At 39.9% G+C, this 14981-nt stretch overlaps 1 protein-coding gene across 2 annotated transcripts in view; it reads left to right on the forward strand.

The window, feature by feature from the left end:
• Positions 1–14981, forward strand: part of STK4 (serine/threonine kinase 4) — a 99556-nt gene that overhangs the window by 43202 nt on the left and 41373 nt on the right. For both annotated transcript variants that reach the window (XM_075901275.1, XM_006132258.4), the window contains exon 10: positions 4321–4478. In XM_075901275.1, the coding sequence (XP_075757390.1) occupies positions 4321–4478 (158 nt within the window). The remainder of the gene's footprint in view (positions 1–4320; positions 4479–14981) is intronic.

Here is a 14981-nt window from a genome sequence, read left to right on the forward strand (position 1 = left end):
CCGATAAGCATAAGCTTATTGGATGGTCAGCTAGTCCCTTGACTAGTCCCCCCTCTTTTCCCCACTGCCTCTATCAGAGGCAGCAAGTAGGAAGGAGCAGGAACTGGTGCTGGGGGAGCCGGCTTAAAAGACGGTTCTCCCCAGCATTGTCTCCACGGGGGGCAGTGGAGGCGGCAGGGACGAGACACTACACCTCTGCTTTTGAAATGTATTGAGAGCTAGTAGGAACCTTACTACATTTAAAAAGCATAGGCGCAGTGTGGGGGGGAACCTGGCATGAGCTGGGACAGCTGATTACTGGCTCGTGCTGGGTCATGTGTCGTGTCTCTCTTCCCCCTCTCTCCCCCCCCGCTCACTTCTGTGCTTCAGCCTTTTACGTGTATTCAGAGCCTCCTGGCTCTTAATACTTTTAGAAGGCAAAGCTGAAGCAGAATTAGCTCCTGGGGCCAGGAGCTAACTCTGCTGTGGCTCCCCCGCTTATTGACTAAACCACTAATTAATGGAAATTCCATCGACTGGTCAATTAGTTGATTAAACTAAATTTAACATCCCTAGGCTCCACTAATTAGGTGCCTGGACCCTACATGTAAGGTTAAGTGGTGGCTTTGGGAGGAATAGGTGTAGTGGTGTGAGGTGGGAGGAATAGGTGGAAGGAGTGGAGTGAGGAGAGGGGGCGGGGGAATTTGGGACATGTAGGGCTGTGGTGGCCAGAGAAAAAGGCGATTTTTTTTTTTTTTTTTTTTTTTTAAACCCAGCTTTCAGAGCTCCGGCTGCTGGGAAGAGATGGTCTTCCTTTCCGGCCTCAGTTCTGTGTCTGGTGTGGCAGGGGAGAGACCCCTGCTGATATTAAAATATGAGTTGGCTGCTTTTATTTAAAGAACAAAAAAGAGTTGTTGTTAAGGTGTTGGGTTTTTTTTGTGTTTGTGTGGTTTTTTTTGTTTTTGTTTTTTTTTTGTTTTTTTAAGATAGCACTTTTATCTAATGGTACAAACAATATTTGGAAAGATCGTTAAACTGTCTGCCGAGAACCTCAAACATTTTCAAATGGTTCATAAAAAAATGTTTGAGACTCACTGGACTATAACCTTTATAACGTTCATCTTCTACCTGTACAGTAATTACTTGTTTAACCATGCCTGCTTAACACATTTTTGCAATAGCATGATTTTTTTAGGGAACGTTTTTTGAATAACATGACTGTCCCCGAAATAACACAAAAATAATCAAGTGGCGGACTACTTCGCACAGCGATATAAGTTGGTGAAAACAGTGGTAATACACATGAGTGGATGAATACACATGGTCACAGCGCTCCTCCGCTCACTCACATGTTTATCTTTGTGTTTTAACAAACCGTGGTGACTTGTGTTGCTAGATATCTAATGTTGACGTTGATGACCCAGCACCAACAAAAAATTGACTTTGCCACGACCACCTGAAACGCATCCCCACCTTTTACATTATTTTTAATGGGAAAATTGACCTTGCATAGCACGTTTTTCCTTAGCACAAACATTTTCAGAAACGCATCTATAGTGTTAAATGAGGAATTACTGTACTTGCAGTGGCATAGAGTAGGTTGCATAGAGTGGGTATGTGTGGAAGAGCTTCACTCACCAAATGAATGTTTTGTCACGGCAGTGGTAATTAGATTTCTATACTACTTGAGTAATTATTCCCAATAGCACACTATTTCTTAACTTTGCAAACACGACTGACCTTCATGCTGCAAGTCTGAAGGTGGCTTTGTTGATTTGATTCTGTACAATGAGGCTTTTTTTTAAAGGAAACTATTGCCAGCAGTAGAAGACAATAATTTGTCTTAACATCTGTTACGATGCAGATGTAGAAGCATTTTTCATCCGTCAGCTGTTTTCTGGCTCAGGAACGGCTATAAGATATTTGATGTAGTGATGCTTAATTTTTTGTGCAGCCATCCTTCTGTCTCTTTCAGTATCAGATACCAAGGATCATGCTAAAATATCTTATTGCTTTATAGAAGTTCACTTTACTCTATTTAACACTTCTGTAAACACACAAGATGTCCTTAAAATATCTTATGATGATGCAGGGATTCAAACCATTATATCTATTAATAATTAGCTAAAATTTGGAAATGAAGATCTTACAATACAAGATGTCAGTTTAACTAGAAAGAATAATATTTTGTGACTAGACATGCAAGCATTTCCAGAGTAACCATTATTTTGTCAAAAGCAAAGCACCAGTTAATAGCATGAAGTCTCTTGGAAAATGGAGACCTTTGACAAGCTTGTTTAGACTTTTGACATTCATATTTCCTAAATGGAAACTCTTTGCCAGAGTTTGCCTTACAGACATCTGGAAAATAACTTGAGACTATTGTATATTTTTAACCCTAATTTTTATTAGATTTGGCAATCATACTTTATTCATCTGTATGGCACTTGGTGGTGTAACCTTAACTACAGACTCTAGACCTGGCTTATGTTTGGCTAATTTTGGTGCCATTTGTGCTAGCACTTGACCTACAGTAACTGTTGTATAAAATTGAGTTTGAGTTTGCTGGATTTTATGGTAATGTAAAACTTGACTCCTGTAATGGCTAAAAATGTGCTTAGACATGATAGATTTATTGTATTATGAAGAAAACTGTTTTTATCACAATGAAATAACATTCCCTTTTGAAAACGGTATTCAGAATAAGTTAGTTGACGTTGTATTTTGTTTCAAAAAACCATATGCAGCAATTTATCATAAATGAAAGCAATATTGCATTTAGCTGTGAATAATCTTTGTAAATACAGCTTCAGCTTTCATGATCCTAAAATGTAGCTTGCTGCAACATTATTCTGTACAAGTATATTTTCTTATGCTGAGACTCTGTAGAAAGTATTACCTGCATTAAATCTAGCTTGTCATGGTGGATGTAAATGAGTACATTTTAGATATCTGAAACTGAACCAGTTGCACTAACATGTATGTCTTAAATTTGACAGTCATATCCTTTTATGCTGTCAGAATCCACATGGAAACTTCTAGTATTTTGTTACTTACAACAGTTTTTGTATTGTCTTTTTTTTTTCTCCTGAGGGGCTTTGAGGCTACAATCTGTTCAAATTTTTCTTTTCTCCCCCAAACCATAACCCACATGGCATCCTAATGATTCTCCAACGGAGGAAGGTTGAGATCCTCCTAGAGTGTACCTCATCTTTACCTCTGATCACATTTGTGCTTCCAACATCAGTTTCTTAATTTAATGTATGGTCACTCGCTTCTGCTATTGATGTAAGATGAGCAGGTGTGACTGTACTAGAGAGGACTGGTGGGGTGAATTCATGCTTCACCGTCTGCAGATCCAAGGGTGCTGGAACAATTTTTATATTGGGGTGCTGATGAAGGAAACCATATATTTGAGGTTTATTTACTGTTACAAGCTGGGAGATGCCACAGCTTCCCTAGTGCCCCCACCCTGCACAGACCACATTCCAAATGTAATTGTGGTTGAAGAAAGGCAGGGCATGCTACTATATTCGTTTCTAATCCAATCTAATGAAACAGTCCATCTGGTCTTCTCCTTGGCAAAACTGGACTTCTACTGGACCTCTACTGCATCATGCCCTTCAAGTCCACTTTTCTCTTCTTTTATTTAGAGAATGATTCCTCTAAAGAATGTGTAATGGAACCCAGCAGGTCTCATAATGGAAAGTTTGATGGGTAGGGCATGTGCTTGGTGTTCTGAGATGTGAAAAGTGGGATGACAAAACGATGAGGCACTTGTGTGACCTAGTAAGAGAACCTGTATTTTACTGAGGGAAATAGCCTATCAAAACAAGTGTTGGTATAAAATCCGTTTTCCTCCACCCCACGTGCACCTTACAAAATTAATCGTTCCTCCTCATTCTTTTCTGGGCCTATTTTGTAATGCACACAACCTAGTTTGTAATAAATAAGCTGGCTTCCAGCAGGCTGAAATCTTTTTGCAGCTTCTAGTGCATATTGGTAAGTCACTTAGCAGTGTGGTCTGGTGGACTCAGTACAGGTCCAACAATCAGAACCTCGGGACTTCTAATCATGGCTCGGATGCAACTTGCTTTGTGATCTTAACCTCTCTTGCAGATAGGGAAACAGAAGCAGGGGGAATAATACTTCTCACATTAGTTGTACACGTATTAGCTATTTGTTTAGTGCTTTCCAAATGGTAATTTATCAGCACCAAGTATTGTTGTTAGTAATCTAATTGCTTGGGACAGATTGTTTTGTTTAACATTTAATGCTCTAGTTTTTGTCTTTTACAGAAGTGACCATTGTGTTCACATTTTTTTTTTAAAATATTTCCAGGGATGGATGAAACGATGCAACCAGCCAAACCATCATTCCTGGAATATTTTGAACAAAAAGAAAAGGAGAATCAGATCAGTAGCTTTGGAAAGAATGCATCTGGCCAGACAAAGAATTCCTCTGATTGGAAGGTGCCACAGGATGGAGACTATGAATTTGTAAGTATATTCTTTGAAATGTAATATTGGCTTACAAATTGGCTGTTAATCTTATTGTAGCAGCTTTCTTATATGGACAAAGTACAATAGAACCTCAAAGATACAAACACCATACCAATCAACTGGACATCTTGTGGTACTGGAAGTAAGCTGGCTGCTGTGGAGACACTCCCCACTCCTAAAAGCAAATACTTTAGTGCCTCAGGGCTTTAGCGGGCAGCGATTGGGGTTGCAGCTGTACGATGTGGATCAGGGCTCCAGGTAGGGAGTGGAGGTCAGGCTTCTGATCACAAGAACTGGAGTTGGAGCTTCAGCCACGTGACTCTGTTCCTGGCATCAGTCCTGGTGGGCAAGGAGGAGCGCAGGGGCTTGGGGCTTAACTATGAGGGAAGCGCTGGTTTCAGCCCTACTTCTCCTCCCCACATACCTGTGTAGCTAAAGCCTAAACCCCTCATACATCCCAGTGCTCCCCCTAGATCTAAAGCTCTGAGCCCTGGTGCTCCCAAGGGACAGAGGCTCTGGCACTCCCCCCAACTTCCCTCAGCAGCTGAAATCTGTAACCTCTTGTTCAAAATTATGGACATTTTAAAGTTCTGCATAAACTCTAAACCCAAGGTGTCTGTAAATCTGAAGTTCTTCCGTAACAAAGTCAAGGAGAACTTAAATGTTAACTCATTTTGAATGTTAGCATTTTGATAGCCACTTTTTTTTTTTTAGTTGTTTGAGTTTTTACAGCCTCTGAGTATATTTTTCATGTAAGAACACCCGGGACACAGGTAAAATCTTTGTAATTTTGCTCTTTTTGTTTTAAAGTGCACAATCACTAAAATATAACCCAAATTCCACGTGGTTACAGTCCTTAATGTGTAGTGTGTGAAGATCAGTGTTGCTAAATCTCATGATAATTGGTGTAGGTTTTCTTAAAGCTTTACTTCTAGGAGTCATGTTGTTTGTAAATCTCAACCTTCTTTTAAAACACAAACAAAAGCTATGTTTCTAGCCTTCATAGATATTTAGTGGAGAAACACTTGAAACTGAAAACCTTAGTCTCAAAACTAGATTGCAAAACAATCTTTTATTTAAAATCTCATGATGACTCTTAAGCCAATTTCACTTTTGGGGATTCAGACTTACAATTTTTGAATAGTTCTGGAGTTAGCAATACTGCAAGATGGATAGTCCACATTAATGTGTTATTTTTCAACAATCCCTTGCGGTGCTATTTCAGTGCAAGTTCTTTTGGTGTTAGCTGCTTTTGTTTTATTGTGCTCTGTTTAATATGGAATTAATTCAGTATTGAATTTTACTCCACATCATTAAGCCAGGCTGGAAGCAAAGTCCACTGTCTGTTCATGAGACAGTGCTTTAGAGGAAGTCTTTCAGCCCAAGCTGGTGTAGTAGCTGCAGTTCTTCTCTGCCTCTTGCCCTTATTCATAGGGCCACTAGAGCCATGGAAGCACAGATCTCTCCACTTTAGCCTAAATAGGACCGGCATAAAGACTACACTACAGGATTCACTACTAATAATCCCTCTAATCTTTTCCATCTATGTACGGAAAAGATTTTTTTTTATGTGCACCAAGGCACGTGTGAATGTGCACCACCAGTAGAAACAACAAATCTAGCTGTAGGCGCTCTGCTAATCATCTGGGTGGCATCTGAATCTCTTTTGTACAGCCACACAAGTGCACAGCTTACGGAGAACACTGTCCATTAGGGATAGAAAATCCTATTTATTCAGTTAGCCAATTAAATATTAGGCTGTGATCAGGTGCTGGGTAACCAACCATTACCTGTTCACATCCCTACTGCCCACCATACATTCTTCTTGTAGCCTTTTATGACACACAAACTCTGTTTTGCTCCTGTGCACTTCTGCTAATGTTTAGAATCACTTCAAGAATGCAATGCACAAAATAATAGGTAAGCTGCAGGCAAACTTACCAACCTATGCACCTATCCAGCTACAGGATTCTGGTTTTCTTCAAGGACTTGAAAACAACAGAAAATATATCAAACATGTCCTTTCCCATTTGACCCAGGGTTGTCTTCAGGAGACTATCTACTTTCTACATGCTTACACATGGTCATCTGCCTGAGAGTCAGAGTGAGCGTCTCTGTTCCCTTTTCATTCCTAGCCTGGTTTTTGAAGACTGTTCTGCAAGTCATCTGCCTGAGAGTTTTATATAAACTGGGCTTTTCCCCCTGACCTGAGGACTACTGCTGGATCCTTCCTACTCCCGTGAAGCTCTCCACCTAATCTGAATTACCTGTTACCCCTATTGTTTTTTATAAGGATCAGATAATCATCAAGCTGTCACCTGAATCATGGCCTCACAATCTCAGTAGGAAAGCTTCAAAGGTGTAGCCGAGTTAGTCTATAACAGGAAAAAATTAAAAAACAACAATAGAATAATAGCACCTTAAAGACTAACAAAACATGTAGACGGTATCATGAGCTTTCGTGGGCACAGCCCACTTCTTCAAATGACAGGAGTGTTAGAAGTCCCTTGGATCTGAACTTCTAGCACTCCTGTCATTTGAAGAAGTGGGCTGTGCCCACGAAAGCTCATGATACAGTCTGCATGGTTTGTTAGTATTTAAGGTGCTGCTAGTCTGGGGTGTGTGTGTGTGTGTGTGTGTGTGTGTGTTAAGTCTCAGTTGGGTGGTGACTAATTAGTCATAGGTAAGGTTAGGTCCACCTCCTTTTAAAAGCGTAATCCACCCTCTAACTTAATTTAACTCTCCCTCTTTTACTGTAAAGCAGGGGTGGGGAACCTTTTTTGGGTCTGGCACCGCCGACCCACTGAAAAATCAGTTGGGGAGCCACACACAGGTGGGAAGCAAAACAAGAAAAATGCTCACTGAGAAGGAGAGAGATACTCCTCTCGTTCCCTTCACACACCAGAGCCTAGAGGGCCCCAGGCTAATCGTTTTTTGCCTGCTCCAACCCCACAGCGGGGGATGAGGGGAGAGAAGAGGCTGGAACACCAGTGTGGATTCCCCAGTGCTGGGGGGTGAGCATTGAGCCTCTGGGGCTGGATCCAGGCAAGCTGGGTGCCTCATCCAGCCCCCGGGCCTTAGGTTGCCCACTCCTAAAGGATGCTGCCTCCATATGTGCATGCTGTCACTGAATGGGTATTTGTATTGCCCAAGGATGGGAAGTTAGACATGTTAGCATAGCAAGGGGTACACAGTCCTTTTGAAAAGATATAGAGGAAAATGTTGAAGGTAATGATTTAGTCCAATAACATGGGATGTTATTTTGTGGATTAGCGCACATCTAGCTCAGTGGGAGTGTGCACATACAGCCATTCCCCAACTTATGAACAGGTAACATTCCGAATAGCTGGTCGTAACTCGATTTGTTCGCAAGTTGGAAATACCCCATACGAAGCACTCGAAGTGTAACCAAGCACCAACAACACAGCAATCAACAACAAAAAATAGAAACACACAAAAAAAACAAAACTACTGCAGCAACAGCAAACTTTATTTAACAAACATGAACATGAAATACAAAACACAATGCAGTAATTTAAATACAGTGATGTGAATTGAATTAATTGGATGAGGAATCGGAGGAGTAAAAAACTACAGTAACATCATCATCATCTTCTATTTTAGACGTTCCTTTGCTTGTAGAAGGCATTGGTTCAGTATGGGAGGCAACACTGCTGGGGACTTTCTTTAAAAAAAAATAACCATTTTGGACTGGACAGTTTGTTTTTTCTTCTCGTTATAAATTTCCTTATAGCAAGCCAGGGCATCCTGAATTAAACGATGCACCTTTGAGAATCTCGCAACATTAGGGTCTGTTTTTTCAAACATTTGCATTCCTTCGTTTATTTTGTTGAAAGCTGCAGCCATTTCTTTCATCACAAAGTTTTTGGGGGCGTCTGCTTCTTCTACTTGGGCTGTTTGTCTCTCTTCCTCTTCTATCCTCTCCGCCTCAAGCTGCATTAATTCTTCATTGCTCAGCTCCTCCCCGACATCCTCAACTAGTTGGTGTATGTCTTCATTATCCATTTCCAGATCCACTTCTTTTGCCAGATGTACAATGTTATTAGAAATGTCTTCTAGTGCCTTTTCTTTTTCAAAGCCTTTGAAACAGTTCACAAATCTTTTTAGGGTCTTCTTCCATATGCCATTCAGACATTGTGGAGTGACTTCTTCCCACCCTGCAGCAATGTTCCTTATGCAATGCAGAATGTTGTAGTCCTTCCAAAATTCACGTAATGTTTTGCCGTTTTCGCGCATTCTGTGGCAGCTACTGCCTTTGCAAATGTGTTGCGAAGATAATATACTTTGAAAGCAGCTATGGCCCCCTAGTCCCTGGGTTGGAGAATAGATGTGGTGTTGGGAGGCAGAAACACCACTTTCACATTGGAATGTAAGTCATTTAGGTATTGAGGGTGATTTGGAGCATTATCCAAAATGAGCAAAATTTGGAAAGGAATTCCTTTCTCCAGAAAATATGACTTGACTTCAGGGATGAAGCAGTTCATGAACCAATCTTCAAAAAGTGCAAGCGTCATCCAGGCTTTCTTATTAGCACAATAATGGACTGGTAAAGTAGTCTGATATTCTTGAAGGCTCTAGGGTTTTCAGAGCGATAAATCAAGAGGAGTTTCAATTTAAACCCAGAAACATTGCCTCCTAACAAGACTGTTAGACGATCTTTGAAAGACTTATAACCAGGCATAGTTTTTGCTTCCTTGTGTATGTAGTTACATTCAGGCGTTTTCTTCCAAAAGAGACCTATCTCGTCAACATTAAAATAATTTCCCTCTTTTATCAGCTTATCCAGTTCTTCTATGAAAGGTTCTGCTGCTTTCGAATCAGCACTGGCTGCCTCCCCACTTAATTTCACATTATGAAGGTTTGCACACATCTTGAAACGATTGAACCAACCGTGACTGGCAGTGAAGTTTGGTCATAGTCATACCCCTCCTTTTTCTTTAAGTCTTCAAAACTAAGTCCCCTTAGTTTGTATTGTCATGAGACTTAATAGTATGCATTTTTCAATTTGGTCTTCCATCCAAAGCACTAAGGCTACATCTAGACTGGCATGATTTTCCGCAAATGCTTTTAACGGAAAAGCGTCCGTGCCAATCTAGACGCAGTTTTGTGCAAGAAAGCCCCGACCGCCATTTTCGCGATCAGGGCTTTTTTGCGCAAAACAATACCGCATTGTCTACACTGGCCCTCTTGCGGGAGCAGCATAGTATTTCCGCAAGAACACTGACAATCTTACATGAGATCGTCGGTGTTCTTGCGGAAATTCAAGCGGCCAGTGTAGACAGATGGCAAGTTTTTCCGCAAAAGCACCTGCTTTTGCGGAAAAACTTGCCAATCTAGACATAGCCTAAGAGTTTTTCCGTTTCCAGGATGGGACCTGCTCTTTGCTTTGTTAGAATTTTTTATTTCATAGGAGCAGACCCTTTCACCGCTTCATGAATGCGATCGCTGTCCTTTATAATGGTGCTGATAATGGATTTCGATAGCCCTAACTTACGCAACGTGAAGGACACTGTTTGACCCCCTTTGTATTGTCTCACTATCGCTATTTTCTGTTCCAAATCAATAGTTTTTCTCTCTTTTTTCTCACCACCCTTGTCACTATCACTAGCCCTTTTTCTTTACTTGACATGATGGCCACAAGCAAACACTGAAAACTCTGTGAGGGAATGAAACGTAAACATGCTGCCTGACCGCAGACATAACTAACCTTGCAGCACGTTGTGTTTGCGTAAGTACGGATCGTCGTAAGTCAAGGTGGTCGTAAGTCAGGGAACGGCTGTAATGAGGAAAGCGTGCAGTATAGGAGGCATAATGTAAAGGGGAAAGCTCTGTGACATAAAAAGGGCCATACCGGGTCAGACCCAAAGTCCATCTAACCTTGCAGCATGTCTTCCAATAGTGGTCAATGCCAGGTGCTTCAGAGGGACTGAAAAGAACTGGTAATTATCTAATGATCCATCCCCTGTCAGTCATTCCCAGCTTCTGGCAAACTGAAACTTGGAAAAGTGTAGCTACCAGAGAAGAAGAAATATTTTTAGATCTGTATTGAACAGCTGTTTGACTCAGTTATATGCCTTGTTTACTGCCTTCCATTATTACTGAAGTGTTGTTGTTTACATACATTACCAGTGTGGTGAAAAACGCAAAAAGGAAACATTTTGAAACAATAAATGAACACTATTTAAATGCGCTTGGGTTATCCTCATTCAACAATTTTTTAAAATCTCACTTCTGAGTAGTATACACTTCCTTAGCTCTGCTTTCCCTCCATGCATGAATATGCCACACAGTTTTGCATTTTAATTCTATAATTGAGCTGACTCTTCAGTTAATTTTCTTTTATGTAGGGATGAGTACTTGAAAGCAACAACCATTAATGTTTAATAGACACGAGGGTATTTCCTGCAGCCCTTAAATGAGAGTTAGTAGCAGTAGCATGTTATGTAATGCAATCAAGAACATAAAGCTGGATTCATCTCCTGTTTCTTTACAAAAATTGAATAGAGTAACCTAATGATCAGCTTTAGGCAAAACTCATCTGTTAAACAGCTTAGCAATTGAATGCCTCAGTACCATAAACTGCTTGTAGTAAGAGTATATTTTTATTAATATCAAACATATGGAACCTAGGTAGAACCCAGCACTGAATTAATTCTGCTTTGTCAGAGGGGGCAGACAGTTGGGGAGCATGATTTTTATCTTAACTTCTGTGGCTCCAAGAAGAGACAAGATCAGTAAACTTGGAGATTAATATTGGTTTCTCTGAGCCTCAAAATGTAACCGAAATACTATTTGGTTTATTGGCACAGACTAGTTAAATATTTTCTCACCTTAAGTCCTATATGCTTTCTCCCTCCTAGCTTCTGTAAACTGAGGATTCCTGGTTTCTAAGCCAACAACATTCATTTTAAAAGATATTTTTCCCTTTTTCTTTGTAGAAAAACATTTTGTTGTTTTTCCTGGTCAGAACTGTTCCTCTGGAGCAAGCAAATGGAAAGGTATTTAGGCAGATCTGGCCCTTAGGCCATGGGTTCTCCATCCCTCTCATAAAGCCTCTGTATTTTTTCCCTGTTGGTGCTAATGTTTATCCATGACACACACTTCAGTGAATATCCTTGCAAGATCTATATAGATAGATAAAATTTGTCCTGCTTTTAAAAACCAAAACATTTCTTTTCTTTACCTTTAAAAAAACCCTCTTTAAACCAATCTAAGTAGACCAAAGTTTGCATCTCATTTTGTGACTGAAGTTGGAGAAATTTTGAAGAAGTTAAAAGGAAGTTAGAATGGCAGTTATCTGATTAAATCTTCGATAGTGGACACTTTGATGGGATCTTCTATGACTATTTGTGTACAGTATATTGCAGAGCTACTGGGCTTTATTTCATAGATTCTAAGCCCAGGAGGGACCATTGAGATCATTGTATGACCTCCTATATAACACAGGCCATAGAAATCCTCCCCCCCCCAAAATGCTGGTGATTGGGAATCACCACAACCCTGCATAATTTATCATCACAGCATAATTTACCAATTTGCTCTCATTCTTAAAATGTATGCCTTATTTCCAGTTGGAATTTGTCTAACTTCAGTTTCCAGCCATTGGATTGTGGCTAGACTGAAGAGCCCATTATTAAATATTTGTTCGTCATGTAGCTATTTATAGAGTGTAATCAAGTCACTTTTTTTACATTCTCTTTAAGATAAATAGATTGAGATCCTATAAGGCATGTTTTTTAATCCTTTAATCATTCCTTTGTATTATCTCTGTGCTCTCTCAAGTTTGTCAACATCGGTCTTGAATTGTCGGCACAGAACTGCACATAGTATTCCAACAGTGGTTGTACTCATGCCAAATATAGAGTTAAAATGACCTCTCTTCTTTCTTGAGATTCCCCTGTTTGTGTGTGTCAGGATCGCATTAGCTCTTTTGACCACAGCATGAGACAGGGAGCTCATGTGCATCTGATAATCCAGCATTACATCCTACCCATTCCCTCAATCTTTTCCAGAATCTCTGCTTTCCAGGATAGTGTCTCGCATTCTGTAAGAATTTCCTGCATGGTTTGTTCCTAATCCTATTACAGTGCATATTGTTTTCTTAATCCTAGTTTATCGGACAATCCAGATCAGTCTGAATCAATGAACTGTCTCTTCATTGTTTACCTCTCCTCCTCCAATTTTTGTGTCACTTGCAAAGTTTTATCAGTGATGACTGACAGTTTTTTTCTTTCAAGTCATTGATAAAAATGTTAAATAGCATAGGTCTAACGGCCGATCCCTCAGGAACCGTACTAGAAACAAATCTGCTCAATAAGAATTCTCTATCTACACTTACTTTTTTTTTTTTTTAGACCAATTAGTAAATTTTTAATCTCTTTAATGTGTGCTGTCTTAAAAATTTAAACATTATAAAATTATAATCAAAAGCCACATGGTAGCAAGTCAAAGGCCTTACAGAAGTCTAAGTATATTATATGAACATTATTACCTTCATCGTCCAGACTTGTAATCATTAAAAAATAATGTTAGTTTGACAGGATCTATTTTTTTAACCCATGTTGATTTTGTGTTTATTACATTGTCCATCTTTAGTTTTTTTATTATTCAGGTCCTGAATCAGCTGCTTCATTGACTTGTCTTATATCAGTGTCGGAATGATTGACCTGTAATTACCTGGCATCATCCAGCTTACCCTTTTTTAATAATTGGAATATCATTAGCTATCTTCCAGTCTTCTGGAACTTCCCCAGCACTCCAAGACTTTCTGAAAATCAATCCAGCAAACTCACCATTCAGCTCTTCTAAAACTCTTGAATGAAAGTTACGTGAACTTAAAAAAAATCTGAGCTTCTAAATCATTGAAAACCTGTCTTTTTATGTTAGCAGAATAATGATTTCCTGATCCTTGCTTTCTTGGGGTCATTACAATACTGAAAGCTGTCCTAGAGTCCACAGGAAAGTGGTGAGAATAAGATTGGAATATCTTCCCCCTGCTTTTTTAGTTAATCTGCATCTTTTTCCCACAATGAGATGTCCCTATATAGTAATGCAGAGTTTTTGCTTAATATAATATATTACTCCTTTATCTCACTAATCAAAAGGGCGGCCACAAATTCTAGGTAATTTGTTGGAAGTGAGTCAGATCACACCAGTATTTAGTATTGGGCACCACTGCAAGAGCATTTAGATGTCATTTTGTGTTTCCTCACAGGCAACTGTAACTATGCCATTTCTATTGTAGAAAGTTAGGATTTAAGCACATTTTCTGAGTATTTATGCAGGTAGGTAGTGGTAATCTTACATAATGTGTTTGTTGGTGCTAGGGTCAACTCCTGTAGCCTTAAAGTCTCAGATGAGCATTTTTCTGTTTTTTGTTTTGGTCACCTGCACCATATCTGTGCTTTTTGGAGGTCTAATATGAGTACTGCCCTTAATAGCCCAGCTGTATTTAGCCATTTGTGCTGCTTCTAGTGCTGCCAGTGAATACCTGGCAGAAATCCAGTTGAGGAAAATGGTATGCTTTTTCATTCAAGGGATCCCAGAAGAGCTTTATTCATTGCCTATTAGCCCTCATTAAAACTTCTCTACGTTTTCTTAAACTATCAGCAATCAGGAATTCCTGTACTAGCAAACTTTAGCTCCGTGGCTGGGCAAGAAGACAGCCATTCAGAAACAAAATTCATGGCACTCCCATTCAAATAACCCACTTTCTTTGGGAACAGTCTGATTTGGTTCATGCCTAGGGATTGGTGAATAAGCCCTTTTCCTTCCCTGCAATTACTGAAAGCCAATGTTTGTCTTCCATGCCCCACCCATTGAACTAATGATGGTCTTCCTTGATAATCTCTAAATTTTCCTGTGAACTGTGTGTGCGTGTGTGTTCATTCCTTTCATAAATCAAGTCAGTCAGAAAACTGCTATAGATTCCCATGGAGCATAGTGCATGGTGAGAGGCAGCAGAGTTGACTTTTGATAATCCTCCCTTGAGTCTCCTGTGGAGATGTTTGTGCAAGAACTGAGAGACACAGCTACTGTTCACAGCATTTGCTCACAAACTCACTGTACCGAGTTCTGCATCAGACAGACACGACTTTCAGAAAATATCATTCTCTATAGTAAATGTTCTCTGTCCTGTCCCATCTGAGAAGTTTTTCAATTAGCTGCTAATAAAATCAATGTTATGTGTTAGTCATAATAGAATAGGTGATAAGAATTATTTCTTGCCCATTAATTGTTGGACTCTGCAAGCCCAGCATAGATTCTCTTGATTCTCCACTTCAGGCTGTCTTGTTTCATTTCTTTATGTCTCTCAGGGGGTTTATGTGTTGCAATTAGGATGATTTCCTCTGCTCTTCAGAAATTCTAGAAGTAACATGAGACAACACTAATCGTTATTGGGGTGGAAAGATTCCAAGATGCAGCTTGACTTCCACATGGCTGACAAAGGGTCATACCCTCTTTCTAGGCTGCTTTGGC

Source organism: Pelodiscus sinensis, chromosome 18 (genome assembly GCF_049634645.1).
Source record: "Pelodiscus sinensis isolate JC-2024 chromosome 18, ASM4963464v1, whole genome shotgun sequence".
NCBI lineage: Eukaryota > Metazoa > Chordata > Testudines > Trionychidae > Pelodiscus > Pelodiscus sinensis.